The sequence below is a fragment of the Calonectris borealis genome, chromosome 30 (genome assembly GCF_964195595.1).
Source record: "Calonectris borealis chromosome 30, bCalBor7.hap1.2, whole genome shotgun sequence".
NCBI classification, from domain to species: domain Eukaryota; kingdom Metazoa; phylum Chordata; class Aves; order Procellariiformes; family Procellariidae; genus Calonectris; species Calonectris borealis.
In genome coordinates this window covers 802,760-826,485 of record NC_134341.1, presented here as the reverse complement: position 1 = coordinate 826,485, position 23,726 = coordinate 802,760, and the positions used below count along the sequence as shown (strand labels likewise).

The window sequence follows — 23,726 nt, the reverse complement described above, 5'->3', positions numbered from 1 at the left end:
CGGCGGCCCCGGGGCTTTTAGAGGGTCGCGGTGCCAGGGGCGGGTCGACGCCGTTTCCTTCTCACACCCACGGCCCCGTCGCCGCTGCGGGATCCGCGGCCACCCGGGACGACTGACCCCCCCGCCGTCCCCCCCCGCCGGTGCCGCCACCCACTCGGAGCGCGGCGCCCGGGCACCGGGACGGTTCCCCCGCCGCCGGCTCCGCGCCCACGGGCCCGGCACCCCCTCGCCTGGCGCTGCACCCCGGCCCCGGAGACTCCCCAACCCAGCCCGAGCCTGGGAGAAAGCCCTCCTACCGCTGCGTCCTGGCACCGGGCACCGGGCACTGCCCCGGGACTAGCACGGGGCACTCGGCTCCTAGCGCTGCCCCGGCACGGGGACCCGGTACCCCGCTCCTGGCGCTGCCCCGGGACCGGCACCGGGACCTGACCCCGCGCCCCGATCCCGCTCCCCCTCCCCGTCTGGACCCTGCGCTCCGGTACCGGCTCCTCTCCCCGCTCCCAGCACAGCGCTCCGGTAACGGGACCCCCCTTATCCCGGTCCTAACGCCGTGCTTCTGGTCCCGGGACCTCTCCCCTCTCCTGTCACCGGCTCTCGGGACCGGGGACCCCCTCTCCTGGCGCCGGCCCCGGTCCCGGCACCTCTTCTCCTACCGCTGCCCCCGGCTCCGGGGACACCCGTTATCCCAGCGCTGCGCCGCCGGTACCGGCACCTGCTCCGTCCCCTGGCACAGCCCTGCTCCTGGGACCCCTTTCCTGGCACTACCCCGGTCCCCGCTGTTCGGTCCGACCCCCGATACCGGTACCCGCTCCTGGCCCAGCCCCCGGTACCGGCTCCCCTGGGTGCCGGTTGGCACCGTGCGCTGCCCGCAGCCTCCCCGGCCGGGCTGCCCCCACCTGCGGCCGCTCGGCTCCGGCACTGGGCAGCCCCGCCGGGCCCCGCCTCGGACCCGGCCCCCGGGAGCGGCGGCAGCAGCGGCCACATCCCCCGGGGCCGCCCCCGCCGGGGCCCCGCCGCGCTGCCCTGCCCCGGACGGCCCCTCCGTGCCCCGGGACCGGAGCACCCCCGGGACCGGGCTCCCCCAGGGACCTACGCACCCCGGCGCTGGGACCGGGCTCCCCGGGGACAGGGGTACCCATCGGAACAGGGCACCCCCAGGACCGGGCTCCCCCCGGGGCTGAGGCCGTGCCCCCCCCAGCACCCCCAGAGCTCCCGGCGAAGCACCCAAGGGTGCCGAGGGCCTCGGCAAGGGCAGAAGGCAGCAGCGGGGCGGTGGAGGGTTGGGAGCGGATCGGGGGGGCCTGCCCCCCCCCGCAGCCCCGGTGCCAGCCCGGGGTGACTGGGAGGGGAGCAGGTCGCGGGGAAATCGCGGGCACCGATGTCCTCATTTCCTGCAATATAAACCAGGCTTCCTGCGCTTCCTGCTCGGCCCCGGCCGGGGGGGGGGCGAGGGGGGGCCCGGGCCCCCCACCCCCGCCATGGGGGGGGCAGCCTGGCTCGGCCCCAGCCGGGGCAGGATGGGTGGGGGGCCGGTTCCCGGGGCAGTTTCCGCTCCGGCCGCATGACCCCCCCTCCCCAGGAGCGCAGGGGTCTGAGCCCCCCCCCATACCCCTCGCTGGGGTCAGCTCAGCCCCCCCCTTCCCGCACCCCGAAGCAGCCCGGTGCCCCCCAACACCCCCGGGGTCCAGCAGCCCCGGGCAGGGAGCTGCCCTCACCTTTGGCCCTTCCTGGAAGAGGCTCATTAGCCCCAGCCAGGAAGAGGGTTAATTATGGCCCCCAGGGAGAGGGGAGGGAGGGGGGCAGTGTTGAGACCCCCACGGGCAGGGAGCCCCTCTTGCCCCTCCACGCTGGGCCCTGCCCTAAGGGTGAATAAAAACCCAGATTCAGATATTTTTATATAAAAAAAGAGACTTTGTTTATTGCTCCAAACAAGTTCTGTGGTAACAGAGACCCGACAGACTCGTCACACCAAGCTGCTGGGGGGGCTCGTCCCCAGCACCCCGGGACCCTACAGCCCTGCTCCTCCCTTGGGGACCCCAAAGGCCTCGGGGTGGGGGACAACCAGTGTCCCCCAGCAGGGTGACATGGGGATGGGGTATGGAGTGACTGGGCAGGGGGGCACGGGGCCCCCACTCTAGTGTCATGACAGTCCCCGGGGTGGGGGGACATTTAAAACCCAACGGCACCCCAGGCAGCACCAGGGGGGCACGGACCCGGCTGCTCTTGCACGAGGTATGTAAACGGGGGGGGGGGGGCCGCAGCCAGCGCAGCCCCCGGGGACCCCACGCCCCTGGGGGGGCTGTGACGGGGACGCGGCTCAAGGCCAAGGCTCAGTAGCACAAGAGGCTGAGATAGAGCCAGGAGGGGGGGTGCAGGCCCCCCCAGGGGGTCTTGGCTCTCCCTGGGGGGCTCCGACATCCCTGAAGCACCAGGCACCATCAGGGCCAGCTCTGTGGCTGGTGGCTGTCCTGGGGGCCACCGCGGTGCGGGGGGGACACGACCCCGTCCCCCAGCCCCTAGCAGGGCTTGCCGGGGGGCCGGGAGCGCGTCACAGGCAGCGGCAGCTTGTGCAGACCTGGGCAGAGGGAGAGCGTGAGAGCCGGGGGGGGGACAGCACCCGTCCCCGTGTCCCCGCGTCCCCGTCCTCACCGAAGGCGCGGATGAGCTCGGCCTGGACGGCCCAGGAGACCCTCTTCACCAGGCAGAGGGTGGTGAGCCCCGCGAAGCCCATGTTGTAGAGGAAGACGATGTAGAAGTTCCCCAGCCAGTTGAAGCGGCCAAAGTCCCCCAGGAGGTCGAAACGGGTGATTCCTGCCGGGGGGGTGGTGGGGGCTGGTCAGGGCACCCCAGTCCTGGGGACACCCCATTCCCAGGGTCACCCTGGCCCCTCCGGGGGCTCACCCAGCGTCCTGGAGAAGACGGGCAGGGCCGAGCTGAGCACCAGCAAGGAGACGCAGTTCCCGATGATCTGGGGGGGAGGAAGGAGCATTTTGGGGTGGGGGGGAAACGATGCCGTAGGGCCTCACCCCCCCCCCAGGCTGGGGAAGGGGCTCCCCCGTGCCGGAGACCCACCAGGACCCTGCCCGCACCCGGGGCTGCGCCGGAGGCAGTGGGACGCGTGGTGCCCTCGCGTGGGGACACCGCACAGTGCACGGGGACACACGCAACCGCGCACTGCAGGGACCCGTGGGGGGCCGGGACCCCCCCAGCCCCAGCCCAGTGCTCCCACCTTGGTGAGGGGGGTGTCCTGCCGCTCGGGGAGCAGCCGGGTGAAGAGGGGGGAGCTGTAGAAGCCCACGACGGAGGAAACCATCAGGTAGCTACGAGGGGCGTTAAGGAGGAGAACGGGGGGGGTGGCCCCGGGGACAGCGCTGGGGACACGAGTGTCCGCCCGAAGGATACAAGATGAGGACGACTTGCAGGGCAGCTCCGAAGGAACCAAAGATGGAGAAGGAGACCTGGCCCAGGGATGCATCCTGCCGGGAGAGGAGGAGGCACGTTGGGGGGGAGCGGTCCCCGGGTCTGCGTGGGACACGACTCCTCGCTGTCCCCTGTCCCCCCGCCCGGGTACCTGGATGCCCCGTGGCATGGCGGCATCGTCCAGCAGCAGCTCCAGGACGTGGAAGCAGACGATGAGCACGGAGATGCCCTGGGAGGAGCAGGGAGGGAGTGAGGGCGGCTGGGGGGGACGGGGACGAGCCCCAGCTCCCCCGGGAGCCCAGGGACACTCACCGTCAGCGCCAGGAGGCCCAGCATGGCCAGCGGGTAGCCCAGGTTCCTCTGCCAGGGTGACGCTCGGTGCCGCAGCTCTGCGGGGGGGGACATGCCCGGGTGAGAGGGGAGCACGAGCCGTCACCCCAGGGCAGGAGATTGAGGGGGGCCCTGAGGTGTCAGGACAGGGGGTTACAGCCCCCACCCCATTTCACACCCACCCTCCCTCCATGGGGCACAGGCTCACAGAGAACCAGTGCTCCCAGTGCCAAGCTGGAGAGAACCCAGGCGTCCTGGGCTTGCCCCCCCCCAGGCTCCTTACCCAGCTTCCGCCTCTTGCTCCGGATGGTGAAGAACTGCTCCCGCAGCAGCTCCACGTTCAAGTTCAGCCAGCAGGAAGCTTTGCCTGCCAGGGAGGAGACGCCGAGGGGCTCGTGGGGGCTGAGGGCTCCCCTGCGATGGGGCAGAGGGGCCCCTGGTCCGCCCCGAGCCCCCCACTCCCGGCCAGTGGCCGTGCCGGGCACCTACCGGAGGAGATCCTGCGGGACACGGCGGCTTCCTCGAGCCTTGTGCAGCTCAACTGCTCGTCCAGGTCTTCCAGGAGCTGGGGATGGGCAAGGAGCGCGTGAGCAGCCGGCGGGGGGGCCACCAGGCAGCCCCGGGGACAGCAAGCCCCCAGGCTGGGGCAGCAGGACCGGGGGGGTCACCTTACCCGGGGTTTCACCAGCAGCTTCCCCGTGACGGTGAACATGGTGGAGAGGCCGAAGGGGGTGCACACTGCGGCGGGAGGAGAGGCTGAGCAGGGGGTGCCCCAGCATCCTACCCCTCCCCGCACCCCCAGAAGGGTCCTGGATAGGAACTGGGGGCTCAGCCCTGCACCACGACCCCTCCAGATCCCGGCACCATTTGCAGGGAGCAGCCCCTGCTCCCAGCCAGGCACCGCGGGGGACCCGCACCCGGCGCAGGATGGGCCACCGGGGCCGGGGCACCTCGGGGGAACGCCCCACGACTCACACAGCAGAAGCAGCACGCCGAAGAGCGAGATGCAGGAGTAGAGGTAGGGCAGGTAGTATTCCCAGAGGTCTGCGGAGACGGCAGGGTCAGGCCAGCGGCATCGGGCACCCCTCCTCCCCTTCAGCACCAGGGCCTGATCCTGCCTCACCAGAGCCGGGAGAGCCCCAGCGCACGCCGGCAGCACCCACCGTAGAGCGACTGGCGGCTGGCCGCGTCGTTGCCCACGATGGCGGAGGCCACCCAGACCATGCCCAACACCAGCAGCGTCAGCAGCAGCAGCACCACTGACGTCTCGTACACCCTGGCCATGATGCCCTGCGGGAGGTGGATTAGCGGGGAGCCGGGGATGGGGGGCACGGGGGGGGACACCCGCAGGGCCACCTACCTTCTTGGACCCCGCAAAGCCCTCCGACTCGGTGAAGAAGTAGGCGAAGGGCATGAGGAAGACGAGGGACAGATTGGAGAAGAGGAAGACCAAGTTCCAGAGGCCTGGAGGGGGGGATGGCAGGGGGTGAGCTCCCACGGGGCGCAACTCCGACCCACACCCCTTGGGGCACCCTGGGGCCACCCCACGCACCCACCGTGGACGAGGGACCCATTCAGCCACTGGATGTAGTAGTTGTGGGGGAAGGAGAGCAGCACCTCGTTGCTGATGATGGAGAAGGGCAGCAGGAGCACGGCACCCAGCGCCACGGCCAGGGTGAAGGTGCACAGCCCCAGCCTGCGGGAGGGACGAGCGTCGGCTCCGGCACCTCGTCTGGGCCCCCGCCGGTGTCACAGCCCAGCCACGGCCCCCAGGGTCACCGGGGGGGGGGACCCGCTGTCCTGGCCAGGCAGGGAGAGGAAGTGGCCGGGCATCCCGCAGCAGGGAGCGGGACGGGCAGGAACTTACGCAATCCTGTTGACAGCAGCATCCTCGTCATCGTGAACTGTTGGGGGAAAAACCCAAACGGACGGGGCTGGGGGAGGCAGGGCTGCCCGGAGCACCGCTCCCTGCCCGCTCCCAAACCTCCCCTCGCTCCAAATGCTGCAGAAACCCTCCCAGGGGATTTGGGCTCTGCTCCCTTCCCGTGGCAGCCGGGGCGGTGCCCCGCAGCAACCGATGCCACAGCAACCTGGGCTGCGGTGGGACCGGGGCTCCCGGGGGGAGGCTGAAAGCGATGGAGGAACGCGCCCCGGGGAGGCTGAACGTGGCTGCCAACGGCTGCCCGGCCCCGGCAGCTCCCGCTCTCCTACCTGCCGCGAAGTCCGTGTGCTTCTTGAAGTGGGTTATGATGAAGTGGCAGAGGATGTAGAGGCTGGCGAAGAGCAGGGTGCAGATCTGCAGGCAGAGGAACGCGGGCAGCACAGGCAGGCCCGGAGGGCAGCGCTCCCACCCCGGGCAATGCCACCGGCCCCCGGGCCCGTCAGCTCCACCCTATTTGTTTTTCCACTCCTGGCCCTGGTTACACCCCATACTTGTGCTCAGCCCTGCCCGTGCATGGGGGCTGCACCCAGGGCTCACCCATGGGTGCTCGCAAGCAGTCACAGCACCTGGGTGGCTGGGGGGGGCCAGAGGGGCTGAGACCACAGGGAGAGCCCACCCGGCAGCTCTGGGTCGGCCTGTGCTGGCAGAGCTGAGGGGTCCGCAGGGATCGGGGTGGCCCAGACCCCATGGGACACCCATCCCACCCCAGCACTGCCTGACCCCGCAGCCCTCGCCCTGCTGGCACCAGCACCCGGCAGAGCCGCGGGAACAGCCTTGAGCTGAGCGCCAAGGCCGGCCGTGGCGTCCCTCCCACCTCCGCCGGCACGCCGAGGTCCGGCCGGAGCAGGCGACGTTCGAGGAACACGGCGACCTTTCATCCCGCCGGGTACGCGGCAGGACGGGGAAAGGTCGCCCGAACCCGCCACCTTGGCACAGGCGGAGCGGAGCAGCCGCGGCACCTCCCTCCTGCCCGGTCCGGGGGGCTCGGCTGGCCGGGTGGGGTGGCAGGGAGCCCTGGGAGCCGGCCCAGCTCCGGACCCCCGGAGGGGCAGCACCCAGCAGGTCCTCCCGTTCCTGCTTCCACCCAGGGAAGGGTCTCAGGCCACAGGTCCCCTCCTGCCGCAGGCTGTACCCTGCAGCCCAAAGCTCTGCCTGGCTGGGGAACCCCAACACCTCCCGCACTCAGTGAGCTCAGGCCGAGCGAGCTCCATGCTGGCCGTGCTGAGCCAGGAGCTCCTGGGCGAGATGCGGCTCCCCGGGAGGGGTCGGGGCGGAGGGCTGGGGAGCTCCAGGGCAGAGATGCCAGGCTCCAGCCACCGTCTCCTCCCTGCAGGCACCAAATCCGTGGCAGGGCCACCCCGGCACTGCTGGTCACAGCCCGCTTGGCTGCCTGGGACCAGGATCCCGCAGGGCCCTTGGGGGACACCAGGGCCAGGACGCCCAGGTCATCCCCATCCCTGAGCCTGTGGCAGCGGGTGCCCTGGGTGGCAGAGTGGGACCAGGGGAGCAGACCCAGCTGCCTCCCCCCGCGGTGCCCAGGGCTCTGGGGGGCTCTGCAGGGCCCCTTCCCACTGACACCAAACGCCCTGGGGAGAGCTGCTGGCTTGGGGGCAGGGACAGAGCCGGGAGCCTGGCACGGGTCTGGCCCGGCTCCGACACTGCCGCACCCCAGCACCCAGCACCTCCGGCCCGCCCGCTCGCCCAGGGGCTCCCCGTTGGGGCAGGCAGGGCCCAGCCCCGGGGCTCCGGCACGGCAGGGGCTGGGCAGCGGCGGGGACGGACCCGGCAGAGGGGTCGCGCCCGGGGCTCAGTACGGCTCAGCCCCGGGGCCCCGCTATCTGCGGGGCGCACGGCACCGCGCCGCCGCTCTGGCACCGATAAGGGCCGGGCGTGAGGCACAGAGGCGGCCGGGCCGCAGAGCTGCCACCGGGGAACGTGGCCCCCTGGGAGAGCTGCGGCCTCCCAGCCCCAACCCACGGCTCCCCGCCACACCGGGACCCTTCTCCCGGCCGACGCCCCTCACCGCGGCCGCGGGCCCCCGGCACTCACGATGCACTCGCGGACTCTCTCGTGGAAAAGCTGCTCCCGCAGGGCCAGCGCGTCCTGCTCCGCAGGGGCCATGCTGCGGCCAGCATGGCCGGGCCGGGCGGGGCTGCTGCGGGCCGGGTCCTACCGGGCCGGGTCCGGTACTACCGGGGGAAGCACCGGGCCGGGGCAGGTGGCCCCGCCCCTCCCCGCTCGGCCCCGCCCCTCGCGTCCGGTACTCGCTACAATGTAGCCGAGCCGCCACGGCCTGAAAGGGCCCCACCAGGCCCCGCCTCCTCCCCCCTATTGGCCCTGGGAAGTGAATGAGGCGCCGCTCATTGGTCGAGGGCGGTGCGAAGTCCTCTGATAGGCTGAGAGCGCCCGCCCGCCGCTCCCACGGGGGCAGCGGCCCCCCCCTCGGCCGGGCAGGGACCGGGATTAGCCGCTAGGACAGGCCTAATCCCCGGGACAGGCCTAATCCCCCGGGCAGGTTAATCCCGAGGGGGGCAGGGCCAGGCTGCCCCAGCGCTGGGGGCACCGCGCAGGGCCCGGCCCCCCCGGGGGCTGCAGGACACCAAAGGCAGCTCCAGGAGGGACCTAGCAGACGATCACCCAGGGCACCCTGGCAGAGCCCCCACCCCGTGGCACCTATGGGGGGGGTTCACCACCACCCCCCCCCCAGGGAACAGAGGAGCAGGGGAAGGGCTGGCCAGAGCCAGCTCCGGGCAGGAGCGCGGCCATCCCCGGCCGTCTCGCTGGGCACAGACAATAGGGACAGTCTGTTCCCATGGGATGGGGCCAGGCGGCCCCGGCGAGCTGCAGGCGCTGACGCAGAGGGTTTGTATCCGACACAGTGGCAGCTTCTCTTAAAGCCTTTTATTCACAGACATGGTACAGACACATGGAAAACCGACATGATCACGTTGGAGAGAGCACGAGCCCAGCCAGGGCAGCGCGTCCCTCCAGCCGGGCCCACGGGGCTGAACCCCACCCAGTGCACAAGAAAGCTGAAGTGTTTGAAGCAGACATTTTGTGGACATGCTACAGCGACAGAAGGAACCCAGGGTTTAATATTCCTCCCCTTCCTCCTCTCCCTCCCCTTCCACCGAATCCACCCCCACCTCCTCGTAATCCTTCTCCAGGGCGGCCATGTCCTCCCGGGCCTCCGAGAACTCCCCCTCCTCCATGCCCTCCCCCACGTACCAGTGCACGAACGCCCGCTTGGCGTACATCAGGTCGAACTTGTGGTCCAGGCGGGCCCAGGCCTCGGCGATGGCCGTGGTGTTGCTCAGCATGCAGACGGCGCGCTGCACCTTGGCCAGGTCCCCCCCGGGCACCACCGTGGGCGGCTGGTAGTTGATGCCCACCTTGAAACCAGTGGGGCACCAGTCCACGAACTGGATGCTGCGCTTGGTCTTGATGGTGGCGATGGCGGCGTTGACATCCTTGGGCACCACGTCCCCGCGGTACAGCAGGCAGCACGCCATGTACTTGCCGTGCCGCGGGTCGCACTTCACCATCTGGTTGGCCGGCTCGAAGCAGGCGTTGGTGATCTCCGCCACCGAGAGCTGCTCGTGGTAAGCCTTCTCGGCCGAGATGACCGGGGCGTAGGTGGCCAGCGGGAAGTGGATGCGGGGGTACGGCACCAGGTTGGTCTGGAACTCCGTCAGGTCGACATTCAGGGCCCCGTCGAAGCGCAGGGAGGCCGTGATGGAGGACACGATCTGGCTGATGAGGCGGTTGAGGTTGGTGTAGGTGGGCCTCTCGATGTCCAGGTTGCGGCGGCAGATGTCGTAGATGGCCTCGTTGTCCACCATGAAGGCGCAGTCGGAGTGCTCCAGGGTGGTGTGGGTGGTGAGGATGGAGTTGTAGGGCTCCACCACGGCCGTGGAGACCTGCGGGGCCGGGTAGATGGAGAACTCCAGCTTGGACTTCTTGCCGTAGTCGACGGAGAGGCGCTCCATGAGCAGGGAGGTGAAGCCGGAGCCGGTGCCGCCCCCGAAGCTGTGGAAGACCAGGAAGCCCTGCAGCCCCGTGCACTGGTCAGCCTGGAAGAAGGGAAAACAAGACCAATCTGTCAGTAATTCTGAATTTAAGCTGCTATCAAGTTGCCCAGGAAGGCAAATATTCACCCCAGGACCTCAGGCCTTTGGGGACTCTTGTCTTGGGGACGCAGCAGGGGCAGGCACCTGCTTCCAGCCACAGCGCCCTGTGCATCAGCACGACCGGCCCTTGGGAAAGGGGCCCCCTTCCCACAAGGATTGGGGGACACTCTGCTCCTTCCTGCTACAGGAGCTGGTCCCTGCGCCCAGCAAGACCCAGGCGGTCTGCTCTGGGGAAAAGGGAACCCAGGGAGCATGTTAGGGCATCCCGAGCCGCCATCCTGCGGGCGCTGCCTGGGCAGGAGGCTGGCAGCCATCGAGGTCTGCCGGGCACCCGCAGTCCCCTCCCAGGGCGTGAGCTGCCCCAGCACAAGTTAAACACTCGGCACAGCTGCTCATAAGCAGTTGGTCAAGAAGGATCAGAGTCCAGATCAAGGAGAAACCTCACATGACCCTAAAAAAGGGATGAAATAAGGTTTTCCCAAGGGCAGAAACGAGCCAGCCTCCCCCCAGGACCCATCCTGCCCCCAGGCACACTCCAACCTTGGGGCGCACATCCCCGAGGCTTGCAGCTGCGGTGGGTTTGCAGGGTCCTGAGAAAGGGGATTCAGCCCGTGGGGAGGGCAAGGGGTTAATCCTGATCTCTACTGATGGGATCCAGACCCCACAGGGAGCCCCGACCTGGTGCAGGGTGCCAGGGTGTCAAGAATCATAAAATGCACCCGGACCCTGGAGGCACCACGTTGCTGCCCAGGACCCACCAGAGGGTTCCCCTTTCCCCTCTGGCTGTGGGGGCACAGGCACCACCCGGGGTTGGTACCCACCAGCTTGCGGATGCGGTCGAGGACCAGGTCGATGATCTCCTTCCCGATGGTGTAGTGCCCGCGGGCGTAGTTGTTGGCCGCATCCTCCTTGCCCGTGATCAGCTGCTCGGGGTGGAAGAGCTGCCGGTACGTCCCCGTGCGCACCTCGTCTGCGGGGAGAGCCCCGTTAGCACCCAGCAGCCACGAGCACCGGGCGCCCCCCGAGCACCCCCCAGCCCCCCCAGCCTCACCGATCACCGTGGGCTCCAGGTCCACGAAGACGGCCCGGGGCACGTGCTTGCCGGCCCCCGTCTCGCTGAAGAAGGTGTTGAAGGAGTCGTCCCCCCCGCCGATGGTCTTGTCGCTGGGCATCTGCCCGTCGGGCTGGATGCCGTGCTCCAGGCAGTACAGCTCCCAGCAGGCGTTGCCGATCTGCACGCCCGCTTGGCCCACGTGGATGGAGATGCACTCGCGCTGCGGGGGCACGGGGGGGGCGCGGGCTCAGCTGGGGGCAGCTCCCACCCAAACACCGGTTGTGCCCCGGCTCAGCTGGCCGGAGCCGACTCGGTGCCATCCCAAACCTCCGACTGAGCAGGAGCCAAGGGTGCCCCGGGAGGGAGGTGGGGGGGGACGACACGTTTGGGGACAGAGTGGGGCCGCCGTTTGGCACAGCCCTGGGGGCACTGGGGGTACCACCACCCCGCGTCAGCCCTTCGACTGCTTCCAAATGGCGCAGAGGGAGGACATTTTACAGCCCCGCAGCACGGGCAGGGCGAGGCTGCACTGCAGGAGGAGGAAGAGGAGGAGGAAGCACACAGCGCAGCAGCGGGGACGTGACTGCGCCAGCCGACCCAAAACCACCGGGGAGGGTCGATGGCGTCACCCCCCCTCCGGGGGGTCCCTCTGCCCCCCTCCCCCTCCCCCCGGGTCCAGCGCATTCCCGGCCGCACCCTGCACCGCACCACCTGCTCCCGTGCATTCCTCCCACCGGGGGGGGGAACCCCGGGTTTGGGGGGGGGGGGGGGGGGGGCGCCCCCAGGAGCCACGGAGCAGGATTAGCCCCATGGGGCTGGGCTCAGGTGGGTGCCAGGAGCGCAGTGGGGCGGGGAGGGGGGGGTGCAGCAGGGACCCTCTGCCCTCGCCACGGGGGTTGCGTGAAATGGGGGGTTCAGGGCCGAATTTGGGGGGAATTGGTGAGGCAGGGGGCGGGGCTGTGCCCCTGCTGGGGGTGGGGCTGTACCCCCGCCCCGCGCCTTCCCGCGCGCGGGAACGGTAACGGTCGGGGCTGGGCGCCAACAGCGCGACAGAGCCCCGCCCCCGCCGGGAGGGGGTACCCGGGACCACGTGCTGCCCCCCCCAGGGGTGCTCAGTCCCCCCCAGGGGTGCTCCCCCCGGTAAGGGCGGCACCCCCAGCCCCTGCTCTGCCCCCCCCAGCCCCTGCTCTTCTTCCCCCTCCCACCCCCCAGCCCCTGCTCTGGCCCTCCCCGTTACCCCCCCCAGTCCCCCTCTGCCGTGTGCCCCCCCCATCCGTTCCCCCCCCAGGTCTCTGCTCCCCCCAGTCTTTCCCCCTCCCCTCCCCTCCAGCCCATTCACCCCCCAATTCCCCGCGCCCCCCAGCTCCAGCCCCCCGCCCCCCCCGTTTCCCAGCCCCCCCATTTTGCAATCCCCCCCCTCACCATGGCTGCGGCGCAGTTACTCGTCCCGACAAGCAAGGAATCGACGCAAGTACCAGGCTGCAGCCGCCCCCGGGCGCCCCCCTATATACCGGCCCGGGGGGCGGGTCCGGCGCCCCCGCCCCGCATCCCTATTGGCCGCCACTCCCGCCCATCCAAACGCTCGCCACCGCGGATTGGCTGCGACGTGTGGCGCGCCCCACCTCCTTCCCCCCCCCCCCGGCTGCCGGGCGGGCGCTGCGGGGATTTGGGGGGGCCCCCGCCGCGGGGTGCTGCGCCCGCCCGGGGCTTGCGAATGCCCCCCCCCGCACGGGGGGGTGGGCATCGGGGGGGCCTGACCCCCCCCAGGGTCTTCAGCCCCCCCCGTTTACCGCGGAGGGGGGGGGCACGGCCGCTCCCGCCCCCCCCGCCTCCCCCCCCGCCCGGTGCGGCTCCGCTGCAGAGGAAAACTGCGACATGGGGGGGGGCGGCACGTGCTGCCGCGCCCGGCGCCTCCCCCCGCCCCCCGCCCCCCGCGGCCGTTAATCGGCTTCTCCGGCCGGGCCCCCCGCCGCGCCCCCGGCCCATCTGCACCGGCCCCCCCGCACCGGCCCATCTGCACCCCAGGGCCCCCCCTCAGCCCATCTGCAGCCTGGAGAGCCCCCCCCAACACCCCCTCGGCCCATCTGCACCCCACGGGCCCCCCCAGCCCATCTGCAGGTGATCCCCACAGCCCTGAATTCTGCCGCGATGGGGGGGCACCGTGCCCCGGGACCCCGCTGGATCTGTGCCGGGGGGGGGGCAGACCCCGCTGGATCTGCCGGGGGGGGGCGGGCAGACCCCGCTGGATCTGTACGGGGGGGCGGGGGGGCAGACCCCGCTGGATCTGCCGGGGGGGGCGGGCAGACCCCGCTGGATCTGCCCGGGGGGGGCAGAGCCCGCTCACTGCAGTGGGCTTTGTCTCAGCCGCGGCCGCAGCACCGAGACCCGTCTCCCTGCGTGATCCCCCCCTCTCCAAGCCAGGCGGGGCCCCCGCTCCCCCCCGTTCCCCCTCGCCCGCCGCAGGGACCGCTGCGATGCCCATAAAACGGGGGATGCGTTGGGGTCCCACCGTGCCCCCCAGGACACCTTTGCTCGGTGCAGCTCCCTGCCCGGCTGCGAGGCCGCGGGGTGCCCGGTGCGGGGGGGCCGGGGGGCCGGCACCAGCCCCCATCTAATCCCCGGAGTTATTTGCTCCCAATAATCCGCCTTCCTGTTTTGCTGAGAGCTTTGCGGACAACCCAGCGGCCCCTTCGGCAGCACACGCCGCCATGCGTTACCGGGGCCCCCCTTGTCCCCCCCTGCCCCACCGGGGCCACCCCACACTGGGGCCACCCCACAACCTCGGCCACCCCAGGGTGCGTGGGGCTGGGGCTGGCGCAGCAGCATCCGCCGCAGCTGCATTGCAGCGGGTGACGTGGCTCCCCGCCATTTGCCTCGCCCGGCTGCCGCATGGCCGCCCCGGCACCTCCGCTCTCGCCGGGAAGGGGTTTTGCCCCCCAACTCTGCCCGGCCGCATCGGGCTCCCGCAGCCAACCTCGGTGCGGGGGTCCCTGCTGGCACTGGGGGCCAGCTCGGCTCTGAGCGATGCCAACGTGGCGGCCAGCCCTGGCTGGGGAAGAGCCGCTCCCAGCCCCGCTCATCGCCGCCCCGCTGGGAGCTGGCATTTCATGGCACGGTGGCCCCGGGGGGTCCCGGTGCGACGTCCCCCCCACCCCCACCCCCCCGCAGCACACCCTGCCCCTCGCTGCAGCACCCGCTCGAGTTTCACTTCACGTTCAACTTCCCCTTCATTATTTATCCCTGACCGGAGCCGAGAGCCAGCAGCGAGGGCAGGGGGGGGGTGGAGGAGGGAGGCAGTGGGTCCCCCTGTACCCCGGCAGAGCTGAGGGGGCTGCTGCCCCATTTCCCCCTCCCAGTGCCTGGGGCTGCCAGGACCACTCCTCTTCCCTGCAGAGGGACTTCAGGATACACCATGGATTGGGGTGGGGGGGAGCCCCCCATCAGCATGAAGGGGCCACTCTCAGCCCCCTGGGGATCTCTGCAGCCCCACTGCTCCCACCCGTGGGGGGCAGCAGGATCCCACCCCCCCAGCCAACCAGGGCCCCCTGGACAATGCAGCCCCCCCCCCCCCCAGCAGGCAGCAGAGCTCCTCCAGGCTTCTAACCAAACTGGGGGGGTTTCAGTGACCCCCAGCCCCCCCGGAGTTAAACCACCCCATGTGCTCACTTGGCTCCTAAGGACCCCCCCCTCCCAGCCCCCACTACAGAGCCAGGGCACTGTGCAGGGGGCACAGATGGGGGGGCACACAGCCCAGCAGCAGGATGGGGAGGAAGGACCAGTTTGGGGAGCACAGGGCTGGGGGGACTGCAGGGTGCTGGGCTCAGCACCACCCCAGGCACACACTCAGGGACCAGGGTGGAGGCCCTGGGTGCAGCCAGGGACCCGGGGCCATGCCACAGGCTGTTGGGGACAGCGTCCAAACCCAGGGAGGGACATCGCAGCACGGAATAAAGACACCAGAGGCAGGTGGTAAGACAGGGAATGCTTTTTATTCAGACCCACGGGACGGGCGGGTCCGTAACAGACTTTTCCACTGAAGCACAGACCATGGAACAGGACAGACCGCGGCGCACACACTGCTACAGACCCACGGGGGGGTCTTCAACTAGGTTATGTTCCCTGTAAGAGCAGCACCCTTGTGAGTTTAGTATTCCTCCCCTTCCTCCTCTCCCTCCCCTTCCACCGAATCCACCCCCACCTCCTCGTAATCCTTCTCCAGGGCGGCCATGTCCTCCCGGGCCTCCGAGAACTCCCCCTCCTCCATGCCCTCCCCCACGTACCAGTGCACGAACGCCCGCTTGGCGTACATCAGGTCGAACTTGTGGTCCAGGCGGGCCCAGGCCTCGGCGATGGCCGTGGTGTTGCTCAGCATGCAGACGGCGCGCTGCACCTTGGCCAGGTCCCCCCCGGGCACCACCGTGGGCGGCTGGTAGTTGATGCCCACCTTGAAACCAGTGGGGCACCAGTCCACGAACTGGATGGTGCGCTTGGTTTTGATGGTGGCGATGGCGGCGTTGACATCCTTGGGCACCACGTCCCCGCGGTACAGCAGGCAGCACGCCATGTACTTGCCGTGCCGCGGGTCGCACTTCACCATCTGGTTGGCCGGCTCGAAGCAGGCGTTGGTGATCTCCGCCACCGAGAGCTGCTCGTGGTAAGCCTTCTCGGCCGAGATGACCGGGGCGTAGGTGGCCAGCGGGAAGTGGATGCGGGGGTACGGCACCAGGTTGGTCTGGAACTCCGTCAGGTCGACGTTCAGGGCCCCATCGAAGCGCAGGGAGGCCGTGATGGAGGACACGATCTGGCCTATCAACCTGTTGAGGTTGGTGTAGGTGGGCCTCTCGATGTCCAGGTTGCGGCGGCAGATGTCGTAGATGGCCTCGTTGTCCACCATGAAGGCGCAGTCGGAGTGCTCCAGGGTGGTGTGGGTGGTGAGGATGGAGTTGTAGGGCTCCACCACGGCCGTGGAGACCTGCGGGGCCGGGTAGATGGAGAACTCCAGCTTGGACTTCTTGCCGTAGTCGACGGAGAGGCGCTCCATGAGCAGGGAGGTGAAGCCGGAGCCGGTGCCGCCCCCGAAGCTGTGGAAGACCAGGAAGCCCTGCAGCCCTGTGCACTGGTCAGCCTGGCGAGGAGAGACAAGGGGGGGCCATGTTTAGTCCGGGCAGCAGCAGAAATTGCTCCTTCCTCTCTGTGGCCGCACGAGGACATTTGGGGGATTTCCAGCAGCAGAGCAGGAGCCACCGGGACGGGTGACAGGGTGGCCCTGACCCCATCTGTTGGACACTGACTCATGGGAATGGGGAATCCCCCAGGGAAGCCCCTTGGCCCCCGGGGTGGGAGAGTGGCCAGAAGCACCTCGCAGGGGGGCCGGGTGCCACCGGCTCGGCAGCAGAACGGGGACAGGTTTGGGGACGGGGTTTGGGCATCCGGGAGTGGGACAAAGCACCGGCCTCAGCGCGGCCACAGCTCCGGGAGGGGCCGGTGGGGGCTGCCGCCGCCTGCGCCGTCACCGGGACGCCCATCCCCAGCCACACGCAGCTGGACTCGGCCGCGGCGAGAGCCAAGTGGGAACAAAGAGGGAATTGCACAGCTCAGCACCGCAGGCGCCCGGGGGCCGCGGCGCTGTGGAGCAGCTCCAACACCCCAGCTGCGCCGCGTCCCGCTGCCGGCCAATGGCAGCCGCTGCAGAACAGGATTAACATTAATTAATATATTCAATCTAAACCCAGCCTGGCTAGTCCAGAGGGGAAGGTGAGACTGAGAACCGAGTCTTTGTCCTCGGCTCACCACCTGCAAGCCCCCCCGCCCCTACCAGCTTGCGGATGCGGTCGAGGACCAGGTCGATGATCTCCTTCCCGATGGTGTAGTGCCCGCGGGCGTAGTTGTTGGCCGCATCCTCCTTGCCCGTGATCAGCTGCTCGGGGTGGAAGAGCTGCCGGTACGTCCCCGTGCGCACCTCGTCTGCGGGGAGAGCCCCGTTAGCACCCAGCGGCCACGAGCACCGGGCGCCCCCCGAGCACCCCCCAGCCCCCCCAGCCTCACCGATCACCGTGGGCTCCAGGTCCACGAAGACGGCCCGGGGCACGTGCTTGCCGGCCCCCGTCTCGCTGAAGAAGGTGTTGAAGGAGTCGTCCCCCCCGCCGATGGTCTTGTCGCTGGGCATCTGCCCGTCGGGCTGGATGCCGTGCTCCAGGCAGTACAGCTCCCAGCAGGCGTTGCCGATCTGCACGCCCGCTTGGCCCACGTGGATGGAGATGCACTCGCGCTGCGGGGGCAGGACATGTCACCCCCCTTTGTCATCATCGCCCCCCCAGGACCCCGAGGGGACGCTGCCCCCAGGACGGGCTGGCACCCAGAAGGGTCAGAACCCAGGGCTGGATGGGACCAGCTCATCCCCGGGGCCAGATCCTGCCCAGACACACCCTATTGTTCTGGGTCCCGGCAGGCACCGAGGGCTGCAGGGGGTCCCGCTCCAGTGCAGGGGGAGGTGCTCAGCTCCAGGGGTCCCATCCTGCCCCCGAGAGAGCTGGGATCCTGCCTGTTGTGGGATGGGGAGCTCAGCACCAGGGGCTCATCCTGCCCCAAGGAACCAGGACCACACCCAGGGCAAGACAGGGAGCTCCAAGGGTCCCATCCTGCCCTACCCGTCCTGTTGAGGCCCAGCAATGTCCAGTGGGGGGTGCTCAGCACCAGGGGCTCATCCTGCCCACTTGGGTCCCCACTGAACCAGGGCTACGCCCAGTGGAGGACTGGGGGGGCCCCATCCTGCCCTGCCTTGTCCTCCAGTGTGGGAAGGGGTGCTCAGCACCGGGGGGCCCCATCCTGCCCTGCCCACCCCCCTGTACCCGGGCCACAGCCCAAACCAGGGGACCCATCCTGCACCGTTTAACCGGGGCCACGCCCAGTGCAGGCTGAGGGCTCAGCACCGGGGGGGGGGGGGTGTGTGTCTGTCCTGCCCGGTTTAACGGGAGCCACGCCCAGTGCAGGGCAGCAGCTCAGTACCGGCAAGGGGGGGCCCGATCCTGTCTCGTCGAACCGGGGCCACGCCCAGTACGGGCTCAGGGCTCAGCACCGGGGACTCATCCTGACCGGTTTAACGGGAGCCACGCCCAGTGTGGGCTCGGGGATCAGCACCGGGGATCCATCCTGCCCGGTTTAACGGGAGCCACGCCCGGTGTGGGCTCAGGGATCAGCACCGGGGATCCATCCTGCCCGGTTTAACGGGAGCCACGCCTGGTGCGGGCTCGGGCTCGGCCCCGGGGACCCATCCTGCTCGGTTTAATGGGCACCATGCCCGGTGCGGGTTCCCGGCTCGGTCCCAGGGGTCCTACCCTACCCGGTTTAACGGGAGCCACACCCGGTGGGGGCTGGGGGATGAGCACCGGGGACCCACCCTACTCGATTTAATGGGCACCATGCCCGGTGCGGGTTCGCGGCTCGGTCCCAGGGGTCCTACGCTACCCGGTTTAACGGGAGCCACGCCCGGTGGGAGCTCGGTGCTCAGCCCCGGGGAAGAAAGGGGGACCCATCCCAACCCATTTAACGGGAGCCACACTCGGGGCTGGATCCCGGACGACCCTTCCTGCCCGGTGTAACGGGAGCTACGCCCGGTGCGGGCTCAGCCCCGAGGCCCATCCTGGGAGGGGGGGGACGGGACCGGGGACAATAGCGGGAGGGGGAGATGGGGACCGGGGACCCCCCCATCTCACCATGGCGGCGGTCGGCTCCGGGGCGGTCTCACAGCCCGACGCTGAGGCGGTCGATGTAAGAGGCGCGGCGGAGCGCGGGGCTCGGCGCGGGGCTTTATAGGCCCGGCGGGGCGGGGCGGGCGGCGGGGCCGGGGGCGGCGGCGGCGGCGGCCATTGGCGCGGGGCGGGGATGAGGTAATGCCCCCCCGGAGCCGCAGACAAAGGCCGGGCGGTGCGGGGGGGCCGGGGGCTGCGGCGGCCACGGACCGGCCCCGCCGCCGGTTCTTACCCGCCGCCGTCTGGGCCCCGGCCATGTCCTTGTCCCCATCCGTGTCCCCGTCGTGTCCCGGTCCCTCGGTTCTTGGCCAAGCCACTGTCCCCGGCCACGCCTTGGTCCCCATCTCCAGTTGTGCCACCGTCCCCGATCTGGCCGTGCGCCACTGCGCTGGCTCCCAGCCACGTCCCTGTCCCCATCCCCAGTTGTACCCTGCTCCCCATTCCCAGCCACGTCCCTGTCCCCATCCCCAGTTGCACCCTGCTCCCCATTCCTAGCCACGCCCTGGTCCCCATTCCCAATTGTGCCACCGTCCCCCTGTTTGGCCACTGCCCTGGTTCCTAGTTATGCCCCTGTCCCCATCCTCGGCCACGCCCTGGTCCCCATCCCCGGCCATGCCCCTGTCCCCATCCCCAGGGACATTGTCCCCATGCCTGGCCATGCCCCAGTGCCCTGGTTCCCAGCCACATCTTGGCCCCAGTCCCCACCGTGGCCCGGTGCCTGTCCTGGCCGCAGCCTGGCCCTTTCCTGGCCATGCCCCGTCCCTTCCAGCGCCTCTTTGTCTGCTCGGGCAGCAGAAACCAGCCCTGCGGGGCCCAACCGGGGGGAGAAAGCGCCTTCCCCAAGGGCAGCTGGGGACCAGCAGGACCAGGGGGGACGGGGACGGCGGGGGGACACAGGGGACAAAGCCCTGAGGTGGCTCCCAGTGCAGTTTTTGGGGCTGGGGGACGAGGACCGAGCGGCAGCTGCTCTGCGGCAGCTGGTGGTTGGGACACAGCTGGGACACGGGGGCACGCGTCCCCCCGCCACCCCTCCATCTGCTGCAGCCCCCGCATGGCCCTCCCGAGCCACCGGCCCTGCGGCCCTGGGGAGTTCCCCCTCCTTGGGAGGTTCCCCCTCCTGTTTGTCCCTGCAAAGCCCACAGTGGCTGGGGGTGGGGGCTGGAGGTTGTCCCCCTGAGGCGGGGGGTTCCGGGGGGCTCAGTCCCTGCAGAGGGGTGACCCCACATCGTACGCACGGGCAGAGCTGGCCCCAGCTGCCGCAGGTGGAGCTGCCAGGATGGCCCCCCCTGCTGAGAAATCACATTTTTCTCTGCATTTCCCACATTATCCAGATTTCTGGGCAGCTCCAGGTTCCCACGTCCCCGCCGCCAGCCCCACGTCCCTGCTGCCAGCCCCACGTCCCCGCTGCCAGCCCCATGCCATAGAATCATAGAATCATTTAGGTTGGAAAAGACCCTCGAGATCATCGAGTCCAGCCACTTCTCCCAGTCTTCCCGTTCTTATTCCTCCTGTTCCTTCTCCTACTCCTTTTTCCCCTCTTCCTCCCCCTCTTCCTCTTTTTCTTCCAGCTTTTATTTCTTCTATTCTTTCACTAAACAATTCCTCCTGGTTTTGTTCAGGCTCTGCCGGCCTGGTGGTTTTGGGGTGCTGCTGAAGGGGGGTGGGAGCAGGGAGGGGCCGGGGTTCGGGTCCCCCCTGGGGGCTGCGGGGCTGCAGACAAAGAGGGGCTGGGATTTGGGCATCGCTCAGCAGAACAAAGGACCGGGTGGCCCTGGCTGCGCCGAGCGGAGGAGCTCCGGCAGATTCAGCTCCCACCGGGCTGGTCCCTGTTGCAAATGGGTGTTTAGGGGCACCCTGACCCCAAAGCGGCTCAGTCCCCAGCCCCCCAGCCCCACGCCGGATTGGTCCTTGTGTGGGAAACGTCTCCTGCCTTTGTCTCCCCACGGTCCTGAGCCCTCAGCACCGCTGTGGGGCCTGGCAGGGCGTCCCCAGGGCGTCCCCAGGGCTTGGGGTGCGGGGGGGGTCACAGCAGCCCCCACCTCGGGGACCCCTCTCCAGGCTGGGGGGGTCACTGCCCATCCCGTCCCCTAAGCCGTGGGTGGGGGGTGCCCCGTGGGGCGGTGGGTGGCTCAGCCCCACCGGGCGATGCGGGGTGTAGGGTGAGGGGCCCTGGGTGCCGGGGGTGTCCCCCTCCAGCCCCTTCCCATCTCGTTACGTATGGAAGGCCACTCGTCCCCGCGCCGACCGCTGCCAGGCAACGGGCCATGGTGGCGGGGTTGCTAGGAGACCGGTTGCTAGGAGACGGCCTGGGACACCCCCCCCCGCCCGCATTCCCCTTCCCCAACATCCATTCCGGGGTCTGGCCGTGGGGGGTGCGGGGAGACGGGGCTGGGGTCTCCCCGCTGCCTGGCCCTGCTGTGCTGCGGGGGGGGACACCATCCCCGGGGCCCCCAGTGCCTGACCCCGCTGTGCTGTGCCGGGGGGGGGTACACGGGCCCCGGGGTCCCCCAATACCCAGCCGCACTGCACCCTGCTATGGGGTTCACCAGCCCCGGGGCCCCCCCTCGATGTCCAGCCCCAGTGTGTGCCGGTGAGGGGGGGTCTGGCCCAGCTCCCAGCCCCCCCCGGCACTTCCCGGCCGCCTGTGCTGTGTTGACTGTTGGTAGCAACGCGGCGGCTCCTGGTGACGGTTGCTGCCCCCCCCCCGCCATGTCCGCCGCCCGGGCACCACCGAGCGGGACAGGCCCCGGGGTCCCCCCCGGCAGCTCAGAGCCCCCAGCCCTTCCCATGGCTGCCCCCCCCCCGGGCTGGGCATCTCGGGGGAGCTCCGAGAGCCGGCATCTCCGCTCCCCTCCGGCGGCACAGCCCGGCGGGGGCTGATTTCCCGGCCGCTGGCTCCCTGCCCGCGCCACGGCCGACATTTCCAGCCCCCCCCCCCCCCCAGTTTGGGCCCTTCCTGGGGGTCCCTCACTGGTGACCTCGCACCCCACAGCCGGGACGCATCCGTCCCCGGGGTTCAGGGGGTCCCGGCCCCATCGGGGGCTGCCGCGGCTCCCGGGGAGGGGGTGACATCCCGGGCACCGGCCGCTGCTATTTTTAATCTCTTTTCCCGTAGAACGCGGCGTGCGAGCGCCCGCTCTGCCCGTCCGCCCGTCCCCTGCCACCACCGACGTGACGGGTTCACTGAAACGGAGAGACGGGGCAGCTCGGGGGCGGGGGCTGCTCCTCTCCGGGGTGCAGGATGAGGCCCCGGTGCAGCGGGGGGCACTGGACGGGCCCCGCCGTCCCCCGGCTGCCTCGGGGTGGGACTGGGGGGCTGGAGGGGCACGGCGGAGGCGGTGGCACCCATCCCTGCCCGACCCCGCCGCCCCCCTCCGAAGGGCAGGGCGAGGGCCCCCCCCGACCCCTGGTGCTGGGGGCAGTGGGTGACCCATGGGACGGAGCAGGGGGGTGTCACCGCGTACCCCCGCAGTCTGGGTGCCCCGTGGCCCCCCGCAGCCCCCGCTCTCTCCCGGCACTGCGGGAGCCACAACGAAAGGGAGGCTCAGCCCCGGGGAGGGGGGACACGGCGAGGGGGACACGGGGGGCAGGACAGGGTGCAGGGGAGGCAGCCACGGGGTGCAGGGGGCTGCGGCCATGCTGGCCGTGGGGAGGGGGCTGCGGCATCGCTTGCGCTCGCAGGGCAGCACCGCATTGCGGCAAAGCCTGCAATAAAGGAGCAGGGCGGCGGCCGTGGCGGCGGCGAGGCGGGAGAGACCCCGCTGCTGGGGGGCCCCGCTCCGCCTGGCCCCCCCCAAAGCACCCCCCGACCCCCAGCAGGGCACTGGAGTCAGGTGGTGGGGGCTCGGGGGGCTCCGGGGGGCATCAGTGGCTCAAGGAGTGGGTGTCGTGGGGACACCGGCCAGCCCAGCCCCAGGAGGGTGCCAGCACCGAGGATGTGCCCAGGGAGTGGGGGGACACCGGGGAGCCCAGGGAGTGGGGGGACACCGAGGTGCCCAGGGGAGCCCTGGGGGCCCCGGCTCAGCCATCGTGCACGGTGCTGTGCAGTGGGGGCCGGGTGCAGCCTTGGGGTGGCGGTGGGGGACAGGGGACCCCAGGGGTACACCGGGGGACACGGTGGCCCCGCTGCTCTCAGCCGTGCCAGGAGCCTCCCCGGGGCAGGGGGGGCATCGCCATGGCTGGTCCCCCAGGGACGTCCTGGTCCCCCCACTCTCAGCTCTCTGCAGACCAGCTCTGAATGGGGACAGGGTCCCTTTGCCAGGGGGACACCGGAGTGACCCCACTGCAGGGGTGGGGTTCAAAGCCCAGCTTGGGGGTCTCCGGGGCTGCCTGTGTCCCCACCCTGTCCCCAAACCCGTCTCTGGCCCTGGGAATGTGACCCCGACCCACGCTCACCCCAGCCCAGGGTGGAGGGGGCCCAGAGCAGGACAGGGTGCTGCTCCCCGGGGGGTGAGCGTGGGGTGACCCCCCCGCCCCGTCCGTCCTGCCCCACAGGAACTGCCCCCGCGTGGGTTCCCCCGAGGAGCCGCCCCAGGGGCTGGCAGGGGAACACGGGCGGCGGCTGGGCGCAGGAGCCGGCGCGGCGGGAGCCCGCGGGGCTTCCCACGGGAACGGGACGGGGATGGGGACAGGGACGGGGATGGGGACGAGGATGGGGCCGGGGACCTCCAGACCCCCGTGGCCCCCACGGGCAGAGCCTCCCTGGGCAGAGCCCGGGCCTGGAGCTGCGGCCAGAGGTGCAGGGACCCCCTCCTGCCCCCGGCTGAGCCCCCCTGGCCCTAATATCCCCCCCCAGCCCCCTCTGCCCCTAAAGCCCCCCAAAGCCCCCCAATGTCCCCCCAGCCCTAATACCCCCTCAGCCCCCCCTGCCCCTAAAGCCCCCCAAAGCCCCCCAATGATCCCCCACCCCTAATACCCCCCAACCCTCCCTGCCCCTAAAGACACCCAAAGCCCCCCCCAGTGCCCCCCCGGCCCCGCTGCCCCCAAAGCCCCCCAAAGCCCCCCAATACCCCTCACCCCTAATACCCCCCAGGCCTCCCCTGCCCCTAATGACCCCCGACCGCTTCTGTCCCCCAAGTCGCCCCGTGCCACCCCCGCCCCTC

At 70.5% G+C, this 23,726-nt stretch overlaps 4 protein-coding genes across 6 annotated transcripts in view; all 4 read right to left on the bottom strand.

The window, feature by feature from the left end:
* Positions 1–1,896: 1,896 nt before the first annotated feature.
* LMBR1L (limb development membrane protein 1 like) lies at positions 1,897–7,926 on the bottom strand. Of its 2 annotated transcripts, XM_075133722.1 has the most exons (17): positions 7,742–7,926; positions 5,962–6,046; positions 5,618–5,654; positions 5,307–5,446; positions 5,111–5,214; positions 4,914–5,040; positions 4,726–4,794; positions 4,424–4,488; positions 4,240–4,315; positions 4,034–4,117; positions 3,733–3,809; positions 3,572–3,649; positions 3,403–3,476; positions 3,230–3,320; positions 2,902–2,968; positions 2,650–2,811; positions 1,897–2,575 (listed from the first exon to the last, which is right to left on the bottom strand). In XM_075133722.1, the coding sequence occupies exons 1-17, from the start codon at positions 7,811–7,813 to the stop codon at positions 2,517–2,519; spliced, it is 1,467 nt and encodes a 488-aa protein (XP_074989823.1). In that variant the 5' UTR covers positions 7,814–7,926; the 3' UTR covers positions 1,897–2,516. The 2 variants fall into 2 exon arrangements, with proteins under 2 accessions (XP_074989823.1, XP_074989822.1); XM_075133721.1 differs by having other exon boundaries at positions 2,427–2,811.
* The window catches only part of MCRS1 (microspherule protein 1), an 84,534-nt gene continuing 67,247 nt past the window's right edge, over positions 6,440–23,726 (bottom strand). The window contains exon 15 of one of the 2 annotated variants that reach the window (XM_075133716.1): positions 6,440–6,453. The gene's annotated coding sequence lies outside the window, so the exon portion shown is untranslated. Of the gene's footprint in view, positions 6,454–14,187; positions 14,200–23,726 lie in introns of those variants that run through there. The other variant, XM_075133714.1, reaches the window with a different exon arrangement.
* On the bottom strand, positions 8,579–12,512 carry TUBA1B (tubulin alpha 1b). The gene is made up of 4 exons (XM_075133515.1): positions 12,299–12,512; positions 10,874–11,096; positions 10,644–10,792; positions 8,579–9,765 (listed from the first exon to the last, which is right to left on the bottom strand). The coding sequence occupies exons 1-4, from the start codon at positions 12,299–12,301 to the stop codon at positions 8,785–8,787; spliced, it is 1,356 nt and encodes a 451-aa protein (XP_074989616.1). The 5' UTR covers positions 12,302–12,512; the 3' UTR covers positions 8,579–8,784.
* On the bottom strand, positions 14,846–18,686 carry TUBA1A (tubulin alpha 1a). Its single transcript, XM_075133958.1, has 4 exons — positions 18,589–18,686; positions 16,922–17,144; positions 16,692–16,840; positions 14,846–16,001 (listed from the first exon to the last, which is right to left on the bottom strand). Exons 1-4 carry the CDS (start codon positions 18,589–18,591, stop codon positions 15,021–15,023), a joined length of 1,356 nt encoding a protein of 451 aa, XP_074990059.1. The 5' UTR covers positions 18,592–18,686; the 3' UTR covers positions 14,846–15,020.